Source organism: Phocoena phocoena, chromosome 12 (assembly GCF_963924675.1).
Source record: "Phocoena phocoena chromosome 12, mPhoPho1.1, whole genome shotgun sequence".
Lineage (NCBI taxonomy): Eukaryota > Metazoa > Chordata > Mammalia > Artiodactyla > Phocoenidae > Phocoena > Phocoena phocoena.
In genome coordinates this window covers 60,127,439-60,153,903 of record NC_089230.1, presented here as the reverse complement: position 1 = coordinate 60,153,903, position 26,465 = coordinate 60,127,439, and the positions used below count along the sequence as shown (strand labels likewise).

The 26,465-nt window shown below is 36.4% G+C and overlaps 1 protein-coding gene across 1 annotated transcript in view; it reads right to left on the bottom strand.

Annotated features, from left to right (window-relative positions):
* The window catches only part of MMS22L (MMS22 like, DNA repair protein), a 143,687-nt gene that overhangs the window by 30,019 nt on the left and 87,203 nt on the right, over positions 1-26,465 (bottom strand). Inside the window, exons 14-17 of the mRNA XM_065888982.1 lie at positions 9,466-9,659; positions 4,885-5,035; positions 2,999-3,150; positions 2,055-2,197 (exon numbers count right to left, since the gene is read on the bottom strand). Coding sequence (XP_065745054.1) covers positions 2,055-2,197; positions 2,999-3,150; positions 4,885-5,035; positions 9,466-9,659 — 640 coding nt within the window. The remainder of the gene's footprint in view (positions 1-2,054; positions 2,198-2,998; positions 3,151-4,884; positions 5,036-9,465; positions 9,660-26,465) is intronic.

Below are 26,465 nucleotides of genomic sequence, written 5' to 3'. Positions count from 1 at the left end.
CCAATGTCATTACCCTTAAGAGGCCTATTTGCAAGGTTGGTCCTTGGTTGGTTTTTGGACCCTTAGATTTTCCCCATCATCTCCCAATAAGAATGGCTCACTGTGCCTAAACAGTTTGTGCAACCAATACAGTTTATACTGAATATCTGCTTTCCTTCTGGGAGTCTGGATTTTTAAAAGTGCCAAACAAACAGATCCTAGGTGACCAGCCCCCATTAAAAACTCTGGGCACTGAGTCACTAATGAGCTCCCCTGGTTGACAGATTTCATAGGTGTTGTCCCAATTCCTTGCTGGGAGAATTAAGCATCTCCAGGGTAATATCACTGTAAAAGAACTCTTGGAAGCTGTGCCTGGTTTCTCCAGACTTCACCCTCGAACTTCTTCTCTTTGTTGACTGTACTTTGAAACCTTTCACTGTAATAAGTCATAGATGTAAGTACAACTATATGCTGAGTTCTGTGAGTCCTCCTAGTGAATCATAATAGCACCTGGGATGGGGTGACCACGAGCACCCCTGACACAACCTCAAACTAAACAGGTTTAAAATTGGACTCCTCACCTACTTCTGCCCCACTCTAAATCACGATGTTCCTATTTCTCCTTAAGGTCATCATTTTTCTGGTAAAACACAGTATTTATTTCATAATCATTCAAAAATCCCAGAGTGCAATCTTCAATTCCTCCTAAACTCACTAGCTTCTGGCATTAGTGCTCCTGCACCTTTAATTTACTCTATTGTTACCAATTTTCTTAAAGTCATTTGATCAAATCAGACCTACTTAAAAATTTATAAAGCCTGTTCACAGGATAAAATCTAACTTCTTATACCAAGATGCTCTGAATTCTTAACCTACTGATTGACTTATCAACTAACTGACATTTAGCATATACTGTCTTATATTATTATTTTAGCCTTTGTGTATGTCTTGTATTCTCAGACAAGTAAAAGTTCTCTAAGATCAAGGACTAGTTCTTTTGGTTCTTCAAATCCCCAAGAAGTCCTCACATAATACTATCTAGCATTTAGCAAACAACTATTATTTAGTGAGTAGTTAAAAAGCAATTAATTTGGATAGGATTAAATTAGGAGAGCCTTCGGAAATGATCAGTGTAGTGCATGACTTCTACTTCCCTTTCTGGTCCAGTATGGTCCCCAGCTTAGGTGTTGAATTAATTAATGATGGAGATCCAATCAACAACTAAATAAAAGGCTCCAGAGAAATACGTATTTTATATCTACATCTACTACTACGAAATATTTTTAGGATTTATATGATATCTCTAACTGTAACAATTTTACTTTAACTTAATGAAAACCAATGGAAGAATTCACATTTATGGAAAGAGCTTATGGATTGTAAGGATCTTCGTTGCAGTTAATACCAACTACTGTGTGGGAAAATAAACTAAGTTTTACTGTGAATAGCTTACAAAAGCACTACTCCAAGCACATTAACGACCTCAGTTAGGCTATAAAACAAAGAGTATTACATAAGACAGATTCCTACAAAATTAATAATTAAAAATACAATGTTGAATGGGACTATTTATTACACAGGCAAAATAAAACAAATGGGTTGGTTTTTAAATCCCCAACCACGCTATGATATGAAGTAGTTGGTGCTTATGCTGCATAAACTAAAATTTTACTGTAAAATTTACACTGTTCATTACAGGGTGGTAAACATTAAGCTGGAACTATTATGGACCATATACAAGGAAATTTAAGTACCTGAAGAATATTGTTATCTAACAATTTCAACAATAAGATACTCCTACAATTTAGATCAGACTTGCAGTTAAGGCTTTTATGTGGCATTCTTTACACTTATTATTTTTTATTACACGTAATTCTTCTGCTGTCCTGAAGAGTGAGTTGTGCTATATCTTAGATTCACATTTTTATTCCCCCAGAATTTTATAATAGCGGCAACCAGTAATATGATTTAATTTAAAATAATTCATTTTATGGAAAAACTTTATGAACACTTCAAGATTTTTAGAAAAATAATTGTAACTGATCTGAACAATTATATTAATGAATAAAAAATACCTCGAGGAACAGGACAAGTGCTTTTTTAGGGCCTTCTTGGATAGGTAAATATTCAACTTGAGCTTTTGAGAGAATATTCTTTACTTCTGAGAGTTTAAATAGCAACCTTGTCAGTTCAGCCAACTGTTCCATGTAGTCTTTTTCTGTTAAAATAAAATATTTATATGTTTATAAATTTACGTTTTATATATATATATATATACACACACACACACACACACAGATATATATGGGAGAACAGAGAACGTATCATTCTTCATCATGACAACGATTTCTTTTAAAATTAAAATTTCCACATTGTTAAAAACTTCTAAGTTTCTCTCACTATGAGAAGGCTTTATTTAAAAACAAACAAATGAGTACTTAAGAACGTCCTAGTCCCAAAAGCTATTCACGTAAAGCCAACTGATTTAATAATATATAAAAGTAAATTTGGAGCATTTTTTCAGTCCAGCCTTTGTGGGATTTATGAATGGCCATAAACAATAGGTTTAGGATAAGGCACACCCTACAGATAATCAGAACTGTATGGGATATTAAAAACAAAAAAATTACAAGGAAATGGGATGAAATTATTCATAATTGGATATTTTTCTTTATAGGGTGTTAACAGTGTGATATTTGGTCATTTACTTCATATTTCCACTTTTTTTTGTGATCAGTTTCTTGAAGGTAAAAAAATAGCTCGTCATTTGAGAGCAAATTTTTGTTCCTAGCTTCCAAGGAAACAAGTTCTTTTATCTTTATAGGACAGAAATTTGTCCTATACAGTTACAGGAAAATATCAAGAAAAAGAAACAGGCTGCAAAAGGAAGTAAATTTCTGTTCATATTAATACCTATTTACAAATACATTTTTTTATCTTTCCTATTAATTTACATAATGAAACAGGAAATTTTAAACATACTTAGCTATCTACAAAGCAAAACACCTGCAATACTTACCAACTGCCTGTTCAGTATTTAAATCAATGAACGAGTCATCTGGCACATAAAGGTTTTTTATATACATTTGCAAAATGCAACGGATCCATGATCTTATAGTTAGGGCTTGAAAAGATACACAGCCTGAATGAGAAAGCACTTCACATAACATGCTGTAAAAATAAGTTGATGGGTATTAAAAAGAGAAACCAAAACAAAACCCTGACAATGTATTCCCTGAGTACAGAGATTCAGAAATAAAGGAAAACATTCTAATATCCCCCAGTTCTTGGCCTCACTTATTTTACAGACAAACACACTAATGCAGACATGCATTGCTGAAAATAAACTCTACAGATACACACAAAATGATATTTTAGACAAATATTCTTGCTTTCATTTGTAATGCCCTAGTTTTTAATTTTCCTTTTCCCACTGATGGCATACATATAGGCTAATGCCAAAGGAGAAAGGGAAAGAAGAACACGGTTAAAATTAGAAAAACAAGGAAGGGGATTAACTAGCTAGGTGAGATAATACTAAAGGAAGTGGCAAGTACAATAAAAAACAGTGGCCCTTAGAGTAAACAGAGAAGAGGTCATGACCAAGAAAAAAGGTAAAAAGACAAAATACATTTCTATGTGGCTCTCCTGACCAATCCCGTTCCCATCCCTTCCTTTCCTGCTCCCCCACCTCACAGGAGTCATTATTAAGGAATTCCAAAATAACATCTGAATGAGATTTAAAAAAAAAATTATCTTACAAAGTCAAAGGCCTAGTTAAATCTGATTTCTAATCATTTTATAAGTGAGGATAGAGAGAATGAGGATGGTCTTCACTTAATTATAAATGTTATGTAAAGTTAAGACACTTGAAAAATACATATAAATCATAACTCTAAAAATACTGTTTTGAAATACTTTGAACATAAGTTATCATAAAAAAAGAGAACACAAAACAGAAGAACTCAGATGGGTCATTTATTACTTATACAACCTTCCTAACATTACTTACCAACTTTGCATTTCAGTTCCTTCAACTGTGACTAACACACAATATTATTTTAAAAACTGAAATCCTTTCAGATAATTTCAGCAAAAGTATTTAATAAATAATATAAATAAATGTTTGTTGTTATTAAAGAAATCTTAAGCTGGAAGGGATCCTGAAAGTAATCCAATTGAAGGTGAACTCCCTTACTTTACAACTGAAAGCCAGTGAGAAAATGATTAATGACTCTGCTTAATGAATTCCTTTTGAGAAGAATACCTCTCTTCATTTTCACTGACTGGCAGGCAGCTGGGATCAGACCTACACCGGTCTCTTAGGTTTGTGTATTTATTTTATTTTCCCTCATCTTGATATTCTTATTTGAATTGTCCTGATTATTCTATACTATTTCTATTATCTATTGCATATTTTTTCTGTTGGGGTTCCTCAGATCTCTTATGTAATATGGCAGGAGACACTTAAAGATACGGAAACCAAAGTTCAGGGTGGGGAAGTCTCTTGTTCATGACTACACAAAACTCAAAGCTTTAAACATCTAGCTGTGAAGAGGAAAGCTATCATTAAATCTAAAACTACAGTAATATAAGTGTCTTACATATTCAGCAATATTAATTGTATAATTTCTTTCACAATGGTGAGTGAAGAAAGGTCTTTTCAGGATGAGGATGAGGCAGTCCTACAAAAATCGTTTTGACAAAACAGCAACAACACTGTTTTAAGAAAGCTTTCCTACTATTAATACTGTCAAAATGCTGATACACAGAAAAGCAACAAACTGCCCAAGTGAGAGTATATATAGTAAAGATCAGTTTTTATTGTGAAAATTCTTACCTTCCTAGTGAACTCATCTATCGTGGGCTTACATTAATGTGCATACCTGAAATAAAAACACTTACCTATTTTGTAGGAAATGACTTAAATATCTGGCTACAACTTGGGGCCAGACGATATCATCCCAACCAAAAAGTTGTATCATTGATGTAACTGGCTGAGGCTGAAGATCTGATGGAGCTGTGCTGGGCAAGTCCATTGCCAGCAAAGTAAAATCTGGATTTAAAATGAGAAAAACTCACAGTGAGAATCTTTTAACCTCCCCCCCCCAAATTATATCAATAGTGATTTTTTAAAAATTAGCACTAAATAGTAAAATGTCACATTTTAGAAACATACAACAGAAAGCTAAAACTGAACTAAATTCATGTTGTCGAAGAAACTTCTGTGGCAATCATCTGGATCTCCAAGAAAGGGTCTAGAATAATCTATCTCAGCATCATCATGATGAATCTATAATGGCCCCCTCAAATGGCAAATTCTACACCTGATGTCTCTGCTTATGTGACTCTCCCATTCAAAAGACCCATTACAAAAATTATTTCTAGCATCCACTCTTCTCCAATTGAGTTAATTTACCCATCACCTGCCACAGACAGAGTTCTTCCTCACCTTGGACACTGGACATTCTCTTCTAGTAAAAAGTGATCTTCTACAATCAATCAATGATACTCCACTTCCCTCAGAACTCACAAAGCCTAGGAACTAGAATTCCTTAGGTCACCATGGTAAACAAATGTACTTTATTTTGTGATTTCCTGGGATTCCCCAACTTAATCTGCTCCATATCACTATATGTTTATCAATAAATTGCTTCTTAAGTACTGCTCCTATGCAGCTCTCTCAAATGGTGGCTATTTATTCTCCCACACTCTCATACACAGGACCCACATAAGGTGAGCTTACTTCTTGGTCCACATGGCTGCTTCTATACCATTCTCCCTTCCCCCTCCCTTTGGCTTTGAGTCTTAGGTCATCAGATTAAGTCACCAGCACTAACTCTCCTCATTGCATTTGTCTACCGTTTCCTCCTTCACCTCCTCTCATCCCTTGAAGATTTTAGCTCACTATCATCCTTTCTAACTGCACTCCTGTCATAGTCCGTGATGATTTTTTCTTCCAATCTCCTGGCATTGAACTCCTCTCCTACAGTGAGTCTATCTTCCATTCTACTTTAGCCATTCACTCCCATGGTGATACAGAGACCTTGGCACTACCCATAAGTACAATCTCACCATAATTTCCACTTTGAAGACTCCTCTTTCTGGCATCGAACTACCTTTCCAACTCTCCTCCTCTAGGTTCCCAAATCCAACAATCCTTTGATTCCACCAGGACCTACAATTCATTGATCCTACAAGTTTTCCCCTTCCTTCCCCTTTTTAGGCAGCTTGATTACACGGTCCGTTATTATATTGATTTTCATATACCATCAACTCCCTTGCTTCTTACTTGATTTTTTGTACTTGCCTGGAAAAAACACCATCTGTTTAATTACATCGTTCGTCTTCTCCCCACATGCACCTACACCTACACAGTATAAATGGCTGGTGAACAACCATGCTGACTGATCTCACTTCAAGTTTATGACTACAAACTTTAAGTGGAGTCTTAGAGCTGGCCATCATTTCTACCACATTTCTCTAGTCCATTCAGTCTTCTACTCTCCTAGAGGATTACTGCATACCTTCTTTCCTTGCTCCATCATAAGCCAGCATCTCCTCCCCATCTTCACTTTCAGCTAATGACCTTACTACGTCACAGAGAAATGAGAAACGTCAAAGGAGAACCACCACATCTACCCAGCAACCTCCACCTGGGCCCATTTACTCTGCCTTCTCTTCTGCTACTACAGGATATCTGAGGCCAAGTCCTCTATGGGATCCCATTTCTCTTGGGCATTAAAACACAAGTGAGTCTCTTGCCACATCAAGTTTTCCCTCACTCCTAAACATTCCTGTCAGCACTATAAATATGCTGAAATTTCTCCCATGTTATTAGAAAAAAAATCTCTGACCCCATTTCCTTCTCCAGCTAACATCCCAATTTTTCTACTTCTCTTAGACAGTGATACTCAAAAAGATTTACTACATTTGCAGTCAGCGATTCCTCTTCTTACATTTTCTCTTGGATATCTTCAATCAGGCCTTTGTCTCTACCTACTACAGCAAAACTGCTCTTGAAGGTCACCAGTGACCTCCATCCTACTAAATCCAAGGACTGATTCTCAGGCCTCATCCTACTGGACCCATTAACTGCATTTGAAGTGTTGATAACTGCTCCTTTCTTGAAAAGCTCTGTCATTTGGTTTCCAGGGCACTATACTTTCTTGGTTTTCCTCTCACCTCACTGGTATTCCTTTGCAGTCTCCTTTCTTGGTTCTTCTTTATCCTACAAATCTGAACATGGGAATATCCTAGGACCCTATCCTCAAACTTCTCTTTTTACTGGTACTTACTCTACTAGTAGTCTCATCCAGTTCATAGCTTTAAAGACTATTTATATATACATAGTTTCCAAATTTAAATCTCCAGCTTAGACCTCTTCCCTGAACCCTAGGTTCATTATCCAGGGGTCTAACTCAACATCCCTACTTGGACTTTAATGGACATATTAAAAAAAAATGTCCAAAATCAAAATCCTAGTCTTCACTCACAAAATCTGCTCCTGCCACAATCTTCCTCATCTCAAACAAGGGGTTCTCCCTTTATCTGTTTTGCTTACCATATCATACCCACTTAGAAAATTCCGTCAGCTCTACCTTCATATTGGAAATCTGACCACTTCTCACCACTTCTACTGCTACCACTGTAGCCCAAGGTGCCCAGCTCTGAGCTGTTACAATAGTTCCCTACATGGCCTCCCCACCTCCCGATAGTCTATTCTCCAGCCAGTAGCCAGAGGGATCCTATCACTCCTCTGCTCAAGATCCCAACAGCTTCTAATCTCAGGGTAAAACCAAAAGTCTTCACAGCTACGTACAAGGCAGAACACAAAGTAGTTCTCCATAACTGCTTGACCCCATCTCTGACTACTCTTACTCCTTTTCTTATTCCACGAGAGCTTTGACGGCTTCCTGTAGTTCCTCAAACACACCAGACACACTCTTGCCTCTGGACTTCTGCATAGCTCATAGCTGCATAGCTGCATATCTCACCTCCTTCATGTCTTTGCTCAAATGGTACTTACACAGGTTTTCCTGACAATTCTGTTTAAAATTATAACTTGCCTCTGGCTTTCCCTATCCCTATATTTTTCTATATTTTTATTTTTCTCCACAGCATCTCACCATCTGACATATTACACATTTTACCTACTGATTTATTTATGTTCTCTCCCCGCCACTAGACTATAAGCTCCATGAAAACATGGAGCTTATACATGAAAAAAAGAATTGCAGTCCTTTTTTTTCCCCATTGGTATATCCCCAATGGCAATAAAAGTGGGTATTCAATAACCTTTTTTTAATGCAGGAAATTTCTCTCTCCTATGAAGTCTTTATTTCAAAATGAACCCAAAACCCACACATATTTTGCTTTATATCTATATACTGTTTATTTTCAGTGCCTAGGACAGCACTGACTCAACTTGTATGATATAATTTTTGGTAACTAACTGGGAGTTGGGATGATGAATGGAAGAAAGATAAGTCATATTGGCTAGTAATGACTGCTTTGGTTAAACTGAATATCAATATTTATTTTCACAGACATTACACTGGTTGGAAAACCGTTGCCCTGTCACAATTCTTCAATCTATGTATCACTGTAAAGTCTTAATTATGCAAGTGTTACCAGAATTCAAAGTCTTTTAAAATTTATATCATGCAGTCTTTTCTGTTGTGCTTTTAGCTCAGCTTTCCTTTCACATCAGGGTAAAATAAACCTTGGTTTTCAAAAGTTAATATTTAAATACATTAAATACCTTCATATAAATTGCACTTAAATACATGCAGTCACCATACTGATCTCTCTCTATTCCAGTATTTCTTAACATACATTGGGTAAAATATCCCTTTGTGAAAGATAATGACTTCTTTTTGGGAAAGTGCATATATGCACATATATTCAAATTCTTGCCTATAATTTCATCTGATTCAGAGTCCCTTAAAGCCTAAGGACATGTCCATAGGCTAATAATCAAATTAAGTAAAAATTACAACCTAAAATAGAATCTAATGAAGTCAGAACAATAACATTCTCTATACTCCATGTCATTCTGAGCTCATCTGCTTGATGTTGAATTCATGCTACATCCTTTATTGCTCATTATTCAACTTCATCTTATACTAGATATCTGAACATACAATTTGAAAATAAACTACTCGAACTAGAAGAAATCAAATGTTGCTTTACTTTCCAAATAATGCATGCATAAGAAAAGTTCACGTACATTCAATATTTTTAAGGTTAAAAGTGATCTTTTGTTTTTAGAAAATGATCACTTAATTTTTACCTTTACTAAGAGGAAAATAATAAACAAGCCAGAGGTTCCTAATTTTAAAATATGTAACTCTTTTCATCTTTCTGGTTGACAAAATATTTATTGCACCATACTAAAATAAGGGTTTGTTACCAAGCAGACAGAAGAAAAAACTGACAGAGTCTGCAAAATGAGAAACTAATTAGCAAATTAACAACGCTGACCTGCAGCTGCATCCGCGAGTTGTGAGGGAGGCACTATCTGTGACATTCTCTGACTCTTCAAAAATGAAAAGAAATGCCTCCATAGTGCACTGGCAACTGCAGCAAGGTGGCGCTCTTTAGCCGATAATGAAGACTGCACAATGAGGTCCACATTCTCCCTCTGAAGTTCCTGACACAATTGTTGATGCATACTCCTAAAAAGAAATAAAAATACAGCTAACACCCGACAAATACTCACAAAAATTTTTCTTTAAATACATTATTGGCTTTTAACATTTACACCATATGAAAACTGAAGAACTGTTTTATATAATTAAAACCTTTATGCCAAGACATTATGCATTTCTGGTTATTTGATGGATGAATGATGGCATATTAAGCACCATAAAGTTAATGTTAATTACTAATGTCAACCATTAATTATATGCTTTTTAATATGGCAGATCCAAATAAGAAACAGGCAGCTTCAGAATGAAGGTTTGCATTTTGCAACTACGCAACTATGACAAGTGATTTTACTTACAATCTAGACATAAAAACAAAATTTAAAACCATTTCTCCTGTGAGCTTTAGGGCATGACGTACCAAGAGGACAGTGAGTATTTATGGCTTATGCGTGATATTTTAAACTAAAATACTTTCCTTGTTTAGAGCAGACACAGGTGTTGAGCTAGTATATAAAACTGTGCTAGATACAACCTTATTATCAGTACATTGGTCCAAAAAGATCTATAATCATTTTCACATAGTAGAAAAAAATAAATAAAAAGTTATTCTCCATAAATCCATAAAACATGAATTCAATACTGTCTCAAGTTTCAATTCATCATTTACTCACCTTTTTTTCCTATTGAAAATTTAGACATCTCTAGACCTTAAAAGAAACATAAGGGGGTATATACTAAAAGATTTTTCTAGTGATCTGGAATAGAAGGCATTTATGCAATATGCCCAGCAGTTAATAATATTATTTAAAAATACATGTGCAACCGTGATATTATTCCTGTTTCTGTTTATATTACTGCCATCTCAATTGAGAGTAGACACAAATGCATGAATACCATCCTTAGATTTGCTTTCTTCAATTAAAGAGGAAGCAGTGAAAACCAACCAGTGGAGCTAAGGCAGAAGGCTTCCTTCAATAATGGTAGTATTCCATTAAGAGAAACGACTAGTACTTCAAAAAAGAAGGAAATATTACATTAATTCCAACAGTCCTGATGTTTTAAATCAGTTCATCTAAGGGAAGTGGACACTCAAAATAACTATATAAAATACAGGACTAGTGCATGTAACTAAAGCAATTCCACAAAAAGATCAAACTGGTTGCAAGACCACATCTTCGTACTTTTCCCATAACTACACAAAAGTAAAAATTTTAAGTATAAATTATGTAACACTAGGACTCTGTGCCTCTCTACATTGGAATTCTTAGATGATCATGAGATACTACTTAATGCTACTTGAAGTACTGAAAAATAAAACAAGTGTACAAATGCCTGGGGAAAGAATATCATAGTAAGCAAGTCTCATAAAAACTAACCAAATATCTGCTATGTTCTCTTTGTGTAAAAACTTGCCTGAGATGCTTTCAACTTGAACTAGTGACTAAAGAACCATTTCAGGTCCTTTAGCTTTGAGTAAGATGAATATCAAATCACTAAAATCCATTTGGCAACTAATTCATCTGCCTACATCCACAAAGCAAAGTTCATGGGTACATTTCAAGACACTGGAGTCCAAGTAAAATAATACCACCATTTGTAAAACCCATCTATAGCTTTTTCAAAGTACATTGGTCTCAAAGGATAATAAATAACTTACTGTATTTGGGTAGGATGGATTTTACTCACTATTTCTAAATAAAATAAGCCATTTCTTCACTCACTAAAATCTATTCCCCAGGAAGGGGTATTATTTCTGACCATCCTTTAATTTTATTTTTTTAATTTTAATTTAATTTTTTTTGCGGTACGCGGGCCTCTCACTGTCGTGGCCTCTCCCGTTGCGGAGCACAGGCTCAGGATGCGCAGGCTCAGCAGCCATGGCTCACGGGCCCAGCCACTCTGTGGCATGTGGGATCTTCCCAGATGGGGGCACGAACCCGTGTACCCTGCATCGGCAGGTGGACTCTCAACCACTGTGCCACCAGGGGAGTCCTGATCATCCTTTATGATGCCAGAAATTCTTCAAGTAAAAATCAGAACAATTCTGTAAGATGGGTATCATTTAATCCTCTTTATAGATGATGAAGATGATAATAACATGCCCAAAGGTCACATGGCTAAGAAGAGCTGGCCCCATAATCTGAATCAAAATCTGACTCTGAAGCCCCTACTTTTCCCTTACACACTAAGACACACACCCCTATATGCTAAGATGCACGCACATGCGCGCACACACACACGATTTAAATATTGATCAATTTTCTTCTCTCCCTACTTGGGTTAAGAAATTTTAGTAAGCCTAAGAAAAGAAGCTAGACAAGCCACATGAAGCTCTTTGCCTTGTGAAGAGGCAGGGGCAAATGTTTTGAGTAAAAGACTAACTTAACATGGGTTAAAATCATTTTGGAAATACACAGATGTGGAAATACAGATAACCAGCCCACTTATGTTCTAAAAGATGCAATACATTATAGCAGAAAATAAAATCTGCTGAACATCAAGTTATTCAAATTGCAGCTCTTAAAGTAGAAACAATAGCAACATCTAGCATTTATTGGTATTTACCATGTGCCAAGCACCATGCTAGTTATTTTGTAAGCATTGTTTCTCACCCCATGTGGTAGGTACAATTATTATTCAAATCTTATAAATGAGGAAACTGAAGCAATAGTAACACTTCTGTTGGGCAAAGCTGCTGGTTATTAGCAAAGCTACTGTGAGCTGTGTGACCTTGAAAAAAAATGAGTAACCTCCCAATTCTTGCTTTCTAAAGAGTTAAGATTAGGAACAATCATTTATCATCCACCTAACAGGGTTATTGTGACGATCACATGAAATAATGTCCTCAAAAGTGTTTAGGGGGGGACTTCCCTGGTGGCCCAGTGGTTAAGAATTCACTTTCCAATGTCAGGGATGCAGATTCGATCTCTGGTCGGGGAACTAAGATCCCACATACGGTGGGGCAACTAAGCCCACGCGCCACAACTAGAGAGCCCACATGCCACAACTACTGAGCCTGTGCACTCTGGAGCCTGCACATCACAACTAGAGAGCCCATGTGCCGTAACTACTGAGTCCGCGCGCCACAACGAAAGATTCTGCATGCCACAACGAAGATCCCGTGTGCTGCAAGTAAGACATAATGAAGCCAAATTAAAAAAAAAATAATAAAAGTGTTTAGGAACCTATTGCTACACTATGAAAACACCCAAACTTTTACATACTTAGTTATCCAGGTTTTCATACGCTTCTATTTTAGCTCTGATATCCTGCCTCTTTTGGCTTACCTCATTAAGTTCAAGCACTTTCCTGTTTCCTGTATCCAACTGCTCTTGTGCCCCACTTTCCAGGATTTGTTTTCCTGTTTTTATCTTCATGTTACTTCTTGTTGTGATTTCACATATTCACTCATCCATCTTGCCCCCAACCTTCCCACCCTGACACAGACACACAAATGTACTGAGGCATCTATCACATAAGACGCACTGAAACCTGCAGCATCTGACTGCTGCTATCTGCCAGCCTGGTCTCTGAGGCATTGTTCCTCCCTAATAACCTGGACAGGGTTCTGGGAACACTTATTAGACTACTACATCTAGGTTTTACTTCTCAACTTTGTATGCTCTTGCTTCTCCTATAACTGGTAACTGTAGAACAAGGTATGACATACTGTACATCATTTTCCTGGTAGTCATAGTTGCATATGTAATACTTCTAACATATTATGCCTCAAAATGTAAAGAAAAGTCGTCTATTGATGGACCTTGCACCACATAGAAAAAGCATAATATAATAAATGTGAGTGATAAGAGCTAACAGAAAGCAAGGGATTAACAACAATTAACAACTGAATTCTTTTTTTAGTTCTACTGCAAAACCTGCCAACTTTCTTCAATCTATATTAGTAAAATATATAATGGGAAGTTCTAAGTTAAAAAAAGTTGTTCTAAATCGCTATGAGTAATTATTCCAAGTGCCTGATTGATCTAACTAATGGAAAACTGGATGGGAATCAGGATACTCTACCATTTTTAGTTTCAGCTAAATTCACTAAAAAAAAAAAACCTTAGGTACTCTGGATCTTCTTGTCATTCTTATTCACATCTATAAAATAGGGCTATAATCTGCTCTACTACCCAGAAAGAATATAACATAACCAAAGTAATGACATTACCAGAAAACAAAACAAACAAAAAAACCCCAAAGTTTTAAAGCTAGAAGGTATCTTAAAAATCATTCAACCCAATCCTGTCTTCAAAAAATAAAAACAAAACAAAACAAAAACAGACTCCAGGCATACAGAGAATAGTGCAAAGCCTCACTAGGAAATGATAGTAGCTTAAGTTCTGACCCCCAATTCTGTGCATGCCCAGTGTTCAGGGAGAGGCAATAAGTTAGAAACCAAGCTGGCAAGCAGCCGCTCAGGCACACCCAGCAGTGCCTCCCTGTAATGGCACCTCAGTGCATTTGTGTGTATATGGACGAGGAGGTGAGTGGGTGGTAACAACTGAGTTGAATAGGTGAGATCCAGGCAAGGAGTTTGCTGGCTGTTTTGACTATTGAGGGATTATAACAAATAAAAAGCCCAGTACTGGCAATGATGCTTCTGGTCACATATAATGCACCATTAAGGCATTAAAAAGGCTCCTCAAGAGGTACGGAAAATTATCCAAATGAACTTGTCTAGGAGAGAGCCAGCTTGTGACCCTGGAAAACAGACTTAGTTTTTTCATCTGTTAAATGGGAATAATACCCTACTATCCTCCACAGAGCTGCTCAAGTTTCAAATCACACCACTTAGGTAAAAACAATTTGCAGACTATAAGGCAAGATAATATTTACTTCAGTCTCATTGCTACTGATTCTAATTCCTAATAACCATGTTCATAGATGCAGTAGAGCATTATCTAGAAACACATGGGCTTTAGAGACAGACACACCAGAGTATAAATCCTACTCTCTCAACTACTAGTTGCATGGCCATTTCCTCAACTGCTGTAAGAATTCTTAATAAGAGATATTCAATAAATGGAATAATTATTATTATGGTCAGAGAATCAAAGACTGTTTATTGAGAATATATGCGCCTGCCCAATTCTAAGTTTTTGACCTTTATTAACTAATTTAATCCTGTACATACTATTATTTCCCCCATTTTGTAGACAAGAAACCTAAATACAGAAAGGATAAATCATTTGATTGGGTCATACTGTTAGTAAGCAGCAGAGCCAAACTTTGAAGCCAGGCAGTCAGGCTACCATGCCAACTCTGCTACAGCTACTACCTCAAATACCATTTTACTACCCAAATAAGTAATACATGTCTTAAATGTCATACTGCTATATGCATTCATTCATTCATATGCTAAGCTCCTAAAAGAGGCAGTTACAAAGTAGTATAACATCCAATCCTGGTGGCACACCAGATGCACACACATTCAAAGTTTAACACTTCTGGGGAATGTAGACTATTCTACAGGGATTCTAAAGGTCAAGGACATATGATCATTTAAAAGTTTCCTGTGGTCCACAATTGAGTTAATTTTTAAGACTGAGGAAAGAGAATAAATCAGGAATCCAGTGTTGTGCCTAGCAAACCAAGCATGCTTATACCAATACCGCCTTATGGTTTTATAGAATAACACGGATGAAGTACTTAAGGTAAGGTAGTTTGCCCCATCCCCAAAATAGGGTATAGCATGAAAATATATCAATAAAAAGTGATTGTTTTTAGGAATTACCCTTATAATTGTATTAGTCTTATATCTGTAGATGATTATGGGTCTCAAATGACTTAAGTGTTTCAGTGATATTTCACTGCATTTTATGGCACACTAATAACAAGGATCTACTTCAGTAGTTATCAATCTTGACTATCATCAAAATCATCTGTAGAGCTTTCTAGAAATACTAAAGTTCTAGCCTCACTGAAGATCCTACTGCATCTTCATGTTTGGCCCTAAGTATATTACTTAAAAAAAAAAATTCTCACTCAGTGGGTCTGGGGAGGGGCCTGAGAATCTACATTTCAAGTAGGCCGATTTTGCAAGCCCATGGACCACACTTCAAGCAGTTACCTTCCTGGCTTTTCTTGCCTACAAAGTGGGAATAATAATAATACCTATAGGATTAAATTAGTTAATTAAAGTCAAACACATAGAATAGGGCTGACACACTATTCGCAAGGAACAGTCTTTGATTTTCTGGTTAACAGTAATAGATACTCCATTTATTGAATATGTCCTATTTGATTCTTGCAACAGATGAGGAAATGGTCATGCAACAAGTAGCCCATGAACCACACTGAGTAGCAAGACTATTTGTAATTCTGTACTAGAGGAGGCTGATAATCATTCCTCTACTCTGTAGGCTTAAGTGTGAAACAAAGTACAGGTTTATACTAATTTAGAAAATAAAGATCATTGAGTTCAGCAGAATCAAATGGGCATGGAAATGATTCTCAGAGGACAGGTTAAGGACAAAAAAGGTGAAAAAGAGGAAATTAAAAGCACAAAGGCATATAAATTCCATACATTTACTCTCTAATTCAACACATATTAGACATGGTCTAAGCAGTAGGGATACAAAGTTAACACAACAAAGCCTCTGCCCTTCTGGAGCTTACATTTTAAAAAGAGACAGATAATTAAACAAACACAGATGTGGAACACCTCAGGTTGCAGTGAACTTTATGGATAAAAAGAAATCAAGGTACAGGGATAATGAGTAATGAGGGCTAATATTTCAACTAGGATGATCAGGAAACACCTTCTCATAAGGTGACATCTGAGCAAAGACTTAAATGAGTAAGGGGGAGAACCACATGGATATAGGTGAGGAGAGAATTCCAAGGAGAAGAAACAGCAGTGCATAGGTGCCTAGGCTGATGGTTTCATGGGCTCAAGAACAACAATTAGGAGGTCAGTTGGCTGAAGCACAAAGGGTGATAGAAGGAATAGCAGATGAATTCAAAGAGGTAGCTGGGTTCCAGATCACGTAGGGTCTAGTAAGCCATGATAAGAACTTTAGATAAAATCAAAGTGGATAACAAGCCACAAAAGCAGAAGAGTAACATAATTTATATCTTAAAAGGAACAAATGAAAAAGCAAGGTGTTTGGGTAAGGAAAAAAAAAGTAACCACTCTGGGCTTCCCTGGTGGCGCAGTGGTTGAGAGTCCGCCTGCTGATGCAGGGGACACGAGTTCGTGCCCCGGTCCGGGAGGATCCCACATGCCGCTGGGTGGCTGGGCCCGTGAGCCACGGAGAGGCCACAACACCATGGCCGCTTAGCCTGCGTGTCCAGAGCCTGTGGTCCGCAACGGGAGAGGCCACAACAGTGAGAGGCCCGTGTACCGCAAAAAAAAAAAAAAAAAAAAGTAACCACTCTGACTATAATGGAGAATTTTTATAATAGCATTAGAAGGCAAAAAATTTTAGAATAGAAAATAGGGCCATATTTGTTTGGTCACATATTCTCCTCATTCACTTCACAGGAAGTTACTCAATGCCAGTCACTGTATGGAATGCCAGAGGTACAGAAATAATTAAGGTACAGCCTGCTATTAAAAAAAATAAAATCTAGACCTCATTCTGAAGGTAGTAAGGAACCACTGAAGGATTTTGAACTGAGGAGTGATATAATGAAAACAGTGCTTTGGGAAAGATTAATCTAGTAATGGCAAACACAGTGGGTTAGAATAAAAACTGACTAGAGACAGGAGAGACTGATTATGAAGCTTCAATAAACATCTAAGTATGAGTTAATGTGCAATTTGATCTACTTTACGAAGAAAAAAGAAAGCTAACGGTAATTATTTGGCATTTTGTGAAGGAGAAGAAGGAGCAATCTATGTTATTGCTAAGTTTTGGGAGAGGGAAACAAAGTTAGGAGGGACAGTTAATGACTACACAAGGAGAGTATATTTTGATTTGAAAACAGAAAATTTAAGTAACAAAATCCCAAAGTTTTTGGAAATCTAGACCTAGACTCCAAGAGTACATTCAGACTAAGGAATCACTGTGTCCAGTAGCTCAGCTCATTTTAATGTCTATTAATTACATGAGGTACTGTATTAGATGCTATCAAATATGGTCCTTGCTCTCAAAGAACGTACAATAAAGTGAGGAGACAGAGGTATCTACAGAGTATTATAATGTACACAAAGGGAACATTTGGTCCAACTAGGGGTTTGATGAGGGCTTCATAGAGTAAACACACCATTATCAGATTATGAAAGTTAGTTAGTTAACTGAAGTTTTAGTTAACTGAAATATAATACAGAAAGTTTCAGAAAGTTGTAGTAACATAAGTAAAGCATAGTGACATGAAACTGCATGGTATGTGAGGGGACTCACAAACAATTTACAACATTCATAAACAATTTAGTATTACCAGAAGATGAAAGGTCAAGGGGCAGAATGATGGAAACTGAAACTAGAGTTCTGATGGAGACCAAGCCATGGAGGGCCATGACATCTAAAAAGTTAGAGCTACAAGTAAACAATTCTTTAAGGCAGAGAGAATTAACAGAGACAAAACCAACCTACATACCCAACGTATATCTTCCCATAAATGTTCCCAATATAACCTGGAGCTTATAAGCACTACCTTAGACATACATGCATTTAAACACCCTGTGTAACTGCACAGGGCAATGTTACAATATTATTTGTCTTTGAAATCTTTTCATTAAAAAGCCCAACCTCTTAAATATGTGTATGTATGACTTGGTACATATACAGTTAATCGTTGAAAAATACTGGGGTTTATCTGTGTATAATTTATAGTTGGTCCTCCAAATCTGCAGTTCCTCCACATCCAAGGATTCAACCAACCATGCACTGTAGTACTGTAGTATTTATTATTGAAAAATATCCACGTGTAAGTGGACCTGGACAGTTCAAACCCACATCGTTCACTGGTTAACTGTACAAATAGCCATTCATCACAACAACCTTTTTATATTTTCTGCCGACGTTTGAATGCTATTTTATGCTCTAATTTAATAAAACTGAACCCGACCTATAACCATTCACATTATTAGCACAATGTAGTGCAAATGCTCTTAGCAAATGCGTGCACTACTTACTGCACTATCTTAAGTTGAATTTTTTTTTTTTTAATGGTCTGTTTCTGCCATTTATTCTGTGTTTGGGGGAACAGTTTAGCCAATGATCAACAAGTAATAGTCCTAAACTTACCACAAAGACTCAAAGAAACAGTATCATGCTGGATATTAAGACTGAAGTTTTATAGCACCTCAAGATGCCTTCAAGGAAATGGTTGAGGGTAAAGACCACATTAAGGCTTGGTTGAAGTCCTTTGACATTAAAACTGCGAGAAACTATACGCAGATGGATGTCATGTCTTAGGGACGAGAGCAATCATCACCTGACCATGACAACTCATTTCCAGAGGCCTAATGCTAGAATAACCCTGTAGTGCTTATATTCAGTTAGGGCCTTTATTTCCAGGAACTCATCCTCCAAATTTAATAGCAAGTATGTGGGTACAAGGTGATAGATGAAAGTAAGACAGGGAGAGAATATGGGCTCAATATAAAGTAAGGCAGTTTCCAAGTTAGACGGCTACCAGAATACCGGGTGGGTAAGATCATGAGTTATGATCCAGGATCTTTGTCCTTTATGTTAGAGGCACTCAGAGGTAAGATCCTCTCTGTAAGAAGTCTCACAATAAAATGTACACATCTTTGATAAACTATCTAAAGTAATACTGGTCTTTAGGGAGGATGGGAGGGAGACGCAAGAGGGAGGAGATATGGAGATATATGTATATGTATAGCTGATTCACTTTGTTATAAAACAGAAACTAACACACCATTGTAAAGCAATTATACTCCAATAAAAATGTTAAAAAAATTTTTTTAAATAAAGTTATACTGGTCTTTTGGGATTTCAAATATGGTTCTCTTCCTCTTCAACTGTAAGTAGATATGTATAATTGAGCAAGCAAACATGCATTAGATCTTATCTAAAATATTGTTATGTATAGAATTCTCATATGAGAAAAAGGAGGAGGAGAACCTTATGAATTGGTGGCTAAAGGAGGAAATCAGAATATATTTATTTGCAATAACAGCATACATCACTTATTGCACTTTGCAGATACTGCATTATTTTACAAACTGAAAGTTTGTTGCAACTGCATTGTCAGATGATGGTTAGCATTTTTAGCAATAAAGTATTTTTTTAATAAAGGTATGTATGTTATTTTTAAGACATAATGCTATTATTGCACACAATAGACTGCAGTATAGTATAAACAACTTTTAGTTGCACTGAAAAACCAAAAAATTCACGAGACTCACTTTATTTCTATATCCACTTTGTTGTGGTGGTTTGGAACCAAACCCACAATATCTATGAGGTATGCCTGTATAGGTAATAATGTGAACAGAATATTTACGGAAAATGCCTTCATTATGGAACACAGATCAACAATCAAACTTAGCAACACGAGAGCCAATAATTACTGGTGATATTAAACACACCTCAACTTTTAATCTTCTTCCTCCTCTTATTTTTCCCTCTCTCTCTCACTCATTCACTCACTCACTCTGGCTCTTCCACCATTCACTGAATACTGTGGTAGTTTCAAAACATGGCCGCAAATTCTTTGGCACTCCTTGCATCTGGGAGATCTGTGACTACTCTGACCAACAGAGTGCAGTGGACGTGACCCTAAGTGACTCCAAGTCTTGGTAGTAAGAGGCCACAAAGCTTCTTCTTTATTTGCTAGGAAAACTCAGTCTTAGTGCCCTGAAATGCTATGTAATAAAGTACAATTACTCTTGAGAACACTCTCTGGAGAGGCCATAGGTAGTACTCGAGTCAACAGAACCAGCTAAGCCTGTGTTTCAGCTATTCTAGCTCAGATGCTAGACACGTTAGTGAAGAAGTCATATAGGAACTGGATCCTCTAGCTTCAGCTGGTACAGTCTCCAGCTTTTTGAGTTACCCCATATAAAAGAGCCCCAGACACAGGGGAGCAGCGAAGAGCTATCCTTGGCTTTCCATATTCTTGACCTACAGAATCTACGAGCATAGTAAAAAAGTTGTTTTTCGGGGTGTTTTATGCCACTATGTTTTGGCATGGTTTATTACGCTCTAAAGAACAGGTACCAACTATATACTAAGTACTATGGTAGAAAGTAGGAATTCAAAGATGAAAAAGATACAGACCTGACTCTAGGAATTCACATGTGAGGAGGAGGAACAAAGACTTTATTTCACTAAAAGTATAAACAAGGGGTGGCATCTGCAATGGTGCAAAGGCAAACTTAAGATGAAATAGCTATGTTTCAAGCCTCCTAGGGACCATCTGCAACACTCTCAGATATTCCAGACTTGCTTTAGGACAAATGAATTGCAAAGATAAGGATCATTTGAAGAAAAACTACTTTAGTTTCCTAACTATCCAGCACAGAACACCTACAGCCAAGTGTGTACTGAGACATTCTATGGATATTATCATATTTACTCTCAATAAATTTTATTCAGTTCTGTTGCTTTCCCATTTCACTAATAATTGACAGCTTTTTAAAGTGAGTTTCATTTTAAATTTCCCTAGATATAGGGTAGTATGTTTGTGAACCTATGAAGTTCATCTTTTAAAACTAATTAATAAAGGCACCCTTCAAAAACTAGCTTAATTCTTACCATCCCAATAGCCTTTTCTGAAAACAACAGTATACAGTCAGCTGTACCCTCTACCTACGGCTGCAATTATTATACCACATCTTACTAAATGTGTTTAGCTACAATGTGGGAGAACGTACTTTGGTTCAAAAGAATTCAGGATCATTTTATTAAAGGTAAAGACCCAAACATTTTGGGGGTCAAATATTCCACAAGTAAGCTAGGGCTAAATTCCATTTGTGAGTACTTTTTCCTAATTGGTGGTAATAAATTCCTAAAAAGAAAGGGTCAAATGGTAATGTTGACTGATTCTTAACTACATTAACCCAAATGTTCCTGTCACAGTGAAATTTGCTCTATAATTTACCTTAATGGACTAGGTATATCAATAAATATTGAAGATATCCAGTCTTTTTTTCTCTTCCAATTAAATCAAATCCAATTCTATGTCAGCAGATTGTTCCAATGTATAATTATAATAACTAATGCAATGGGAAAAGTAGTGTCCCTTGATAATAATTTTTCTAAAACCTCTTAGGCATTCGGCATCCTCAATATTTCTCTTACACTCAAGAAATGTAGTAAATTACAAAACAAGACACTACCGACCATTGCCAATTGTGATAATGGATCTAAAAAACCTCATCATCAGCTCCACTAGTGACTACATTTTCAGGTTTCAAAACTCAGTCAAGCAAAAGAGTTAAGAAGTACATAGGGATGTTTAAGAAAGAATATTTACCAAAAATACAACCAAACCCTTAACAGAAATAATAGCTCAGTCACTATTTTAATATAATGAAAAACCTGGGGTTTTAGAAGTCTGTAAACCCCTTGAAATTATGTCTAGCGTTTTGTGTATATGTATTTATTTTTATGACGAGAGAGACTACAGCTTTCACGAGACTCTCAAAAGGGTTTGCCTCAAGTGAATGAAACCCACTAATTAGATCCTGTCTCTTTTCCATTCCCACTACATGCTTCCCCTAGATTTCCAACCCCAACTCCTCTTCTCTCCCTCCTTTTCATTTCCTCACTCTGTGCCTCTCCCATCCTCAACAACCTAGGTGTAACCTGTGTATCAAATTAACTTAAAAAGAAAGCTTAATCTGAATTCTATACAGAAAAAGCTGTTACTAGTCAATGTATAAGATCAATCATCAAAATAAATAAATGTATAAACTTCTTTGGAACAAACCTGTATTTAACAGTACATAAATTTCTTAGTTTTAATTGTTAGTTATTCCAGATACCTTAGTTACACATGCATTTCTTTCCAGAGATACCATTTGCCATGTTTACTATAGCTCTTTAAAAGAAAGGAAAAGATAGAGGGGAAAAGAGTTTTCCTAAGATTACTCCTTGAGTCAATGATATGCAGGGGTTATTATGAAGCTCCATTACTAGGGTTGAGAGCCTCAAAGGCTTTTGTTTTATCACTAATTTCCTTTTGCAAGGCTTCAGCATATGAGTTGATTTATCTGGTCTGCAGGTTTAGGGCTTGATACATTGCTATTTGTATATGACAGGTTTCATCTGTGTAGCACCAATGATAATCTTTATCTGCACATCAAAAAAGCTCATCTCCTGATGTAAAAAAAAAAATTATGCATAAACTGGGCTAAGCAATGTTAACGAGGTGAGTAAAAGACCTGTGATATCTCATAAAATGGAACCAAACTACAGGAAGATCACCAATTGTGTATGAATGTGCAACAGGGCTAAAACAGCAGATACAGCACCAAAAAAGGAAGAATTGGAAAGACTCTTGCTTACAGAGATAAAATAGTAGGGCTTTGTTAGCATCCTGTGAATTTTAACTAGAAATAGTTACTTACTTCAAACAAGAAAAGATGAAGTTTCATTACCAAAGAAGAAATATTTCAAAATAAACTTTAAAATAGTCCCCATTGTTTTTAACAACCAGAAGAAAATTAACCCCTGAAATTTACTCTTATGGGGAAAAAAAAGTTTAGATTTTTGTTACTGTGGTTCTTAATTAAGAAACGTTTGATAAACCTAATGTCTTTATAGGAAAGTAACTTTAGAGAACACAGAAACAAAAAGGTAGCCAAATGTAAAACTGCCTTCCTTTCAGAAATGATAATCAGCCTAAAAACACCTGTGTAAAAGACTCTGAAAGGCGGGCACAGCCTACATATTCTAATAACAAGGTTATTTCCCAATTTCCAGCAGATGACATAGAACACATTCTTTTGAGAAAAATCAGTATTTTTCTTTGTGAAGAAGGTATACATCGAGTTAAAGAGTGTGTTCCTGTAATTCATCATCTTTCAGAACATGAGGTTACATTAGGCTCCAATCACCCCCCACTCCTACTGTTCTCAGCATTTGGTAATATAGATATTAGGGCTAATTTTCTGTCATTCAGGAAGAACTGCTGCATCACTAAACTTGTATCATCATCACCTCTGAAACACAGTAAAAATCACTGTTAGAACGAATGGTTTATTAGATCGAACCCACCATCAACAATGTCAACTCTGCCTGGTTGTGTTAACAGGAAAATGTTTTACGAGTTCTACCACTGGGCATCAAGTTAACTTCCAGCACTAGCTATGCTGTAAAACCCTGAACGTAATTTATATGGTGACCCGCCTGTGTGGGAGGCATTATCTAGGTGAAACTTCTCACGGTCTGACAAAATGTTTTGATTTGCACCATTCAGATGACTGAGCAACAAGAGTTTAAGCAATCACCACCAATAGCCTTTATCTCCAAATGCACTAAAAATTTATTACTTTATGAGTACAACCTATTGCTTTTAGAGCTAGGCTTGACAGAATAGAAATGATTGGATAAATATTACATTTTCAACTGGTACACATCTGTCCATTAGGTTTAAATATTGGACAAGCTACGTGTTTAAGATAAACATCAGTCTTAGCTGATTCCATCACACGGTACATTTAGAAAGGCTCCAAATGTTTCCATAGTAACTTTTTTGTGCTTACACATAGCTGCGAATACATGTTCACTGCCAATTAGGAGAAAGTAAACTGAGAGGCCACTGAACCCTTCTTAAACAATCTACCTCTGTCTTTTACTTAGCACTTAATACAGTTCGACGGTATTTACACATCTATCACTGTGTTAGGTAGCAACCGAATAATCACTCAAGCAGGACGGAACATAAATACATGGCTCAGCCACCTATCTTAAATACTAGTTTACTATTCAGGCCTTCTTAGAAATTTTAAACTAGCCTAGATTTCATACTCATGGCTGTGAACAAAGGGAAAGTTATTTAGCTGGCGACCTCTCCATCCACCTGCCCGAGATTTAGACACCTTTAAAAACGGCGAAGGGTGTTTCTGATCTGTAGATGAAGAGCACAGCTGTCATGATTACTGCACTACAACTTTTAAATATCCTTTCTAGCATCATGGGAGGGATTCTATGGACATAATCTTCAATGCCTTTGCGCTCCTGAGCCACTACAGTAGCCTTGACTAACGTGATTAACTCAGTGTTACTTTCTACTACGTTCTAATTTGGTTCGCTTAGATACTGCAAGGTAAGTAGTATCTCCAGTTTGGTGATGAAAAAAACAATGGACTTAGAGGGGTTAAATAACTTGATCAATAAATAACGGCAATGGAATTGTAAGCCAGATGTGTCCGACTCCAAATCATTTTCCTCTATAAGCCATACTAAGGATCTCTAGTCAAGAAAAGATTGTAGTAATTAAAATCTTACACCTGAAGGTTTAAGTACATACCTAATAAAATAGTAAAAGAAAACTTAAACACACATAGGATTATTTATAATAGGAATATCTTTATAATACTCATAATCACCAGTCTTTATTCACTAAAGAAATATACTACTAATCAAGGGATCATCAGGCAAAATTACTATTGGCTATTAACTATGACAGCTGAGCTTTTTTCCTGAACTAAGCCTTGCTTTCATGCATTTTGTTTGCCACACTAAACTAAAATAATTGCTGAGTGCTCAATGGATATAAAGCAAAAACTTACTATTTAGAAATAAGTCATCCTATATTCCATACACAAAGCTATTTGTTACAGTACTACTAGAAGAGACTTAAGCATTTAACTTGGAATATCTAGCAAGATCTTTTAAGCTGTTTCTCTTATCTTGTTCTTCACAATTAGAAACTAGAAAATCCCACTTGTCTAAAATGGAAAAAAAAAAGAAGGTCGTCTGTTCTAGGGTTAACAGATGTTTTTTGTAAGATTTTAGGTAAGATTAACCTTTTGCTCACAATAGGACTGGTTATTGGTTTTATTTTTTTTACCATCTTTAACTCAGGTAAAAATCAATATAAAGCGAGACAAAGGGCTCTAGAGGGTGTGGCTACACCAGCTTTTGGTTTGGCTCCTGCACAATTCTACAACATGCTGAGGCTGGGAAGGATTAGCCTGCTTGTGTTGGGTAAACCGATGATACTCAATAAACAGTTTCTGTTGTAAACCCCTTAGGACGTGCAAAGCCACACTAGTTGGCAATAGACCAGATAAGCTGCAGAACCAGCTGTAATCTCATTTAGACCTGAGCTGATCCTCCTGTCCTTTCATTCCACAGGATCAAAGCAAACCACTGAGGAGGCAGCTGTATTATAGCGGCTCTGTTTGGTGGATGCAGCAAACATTTCATAAATTCCACTCCTTGAAGCAAGTCTCTACCTAATCTACCCAGAGCTAGGACAATCAATGAATTTCTGAATTCATTAGACTGATTATTACAGGGTAACCATTTTCTCTTTGGAGAAATGTGATGACTGCCTGCCAACTTTACAAAGCAGTTCATTTCTGACCATTGGATTTTTTTCTTGAGGGGCCCAAAATGTCCCCCACAACAGCAAATAAAACTGGTTTAAAATTTCTTAGCTCATTATCTTTAATGCATATTAACAAGCAAACAATATATGATGCCGAATTCCTCCCGCTGTCGTAGCTGACTATCACTCAAATGCATCCAAGCTTTAACAGTGGTCCATAATTCCACGTTCAATGACATGGGGGTAGGGAATTCCAACTCTTACTGTCGTACCATACCATGTGTTGGCCAAAAGTGATATTCAGAAAAAATTTATAGAAAAGGTTTCTGCAGTTCATTAGAAAATATTATTTAACACTTATGTGTAACTTTTCTATAAAACAACACAACTTTTAAAGCGTTCCAAAGT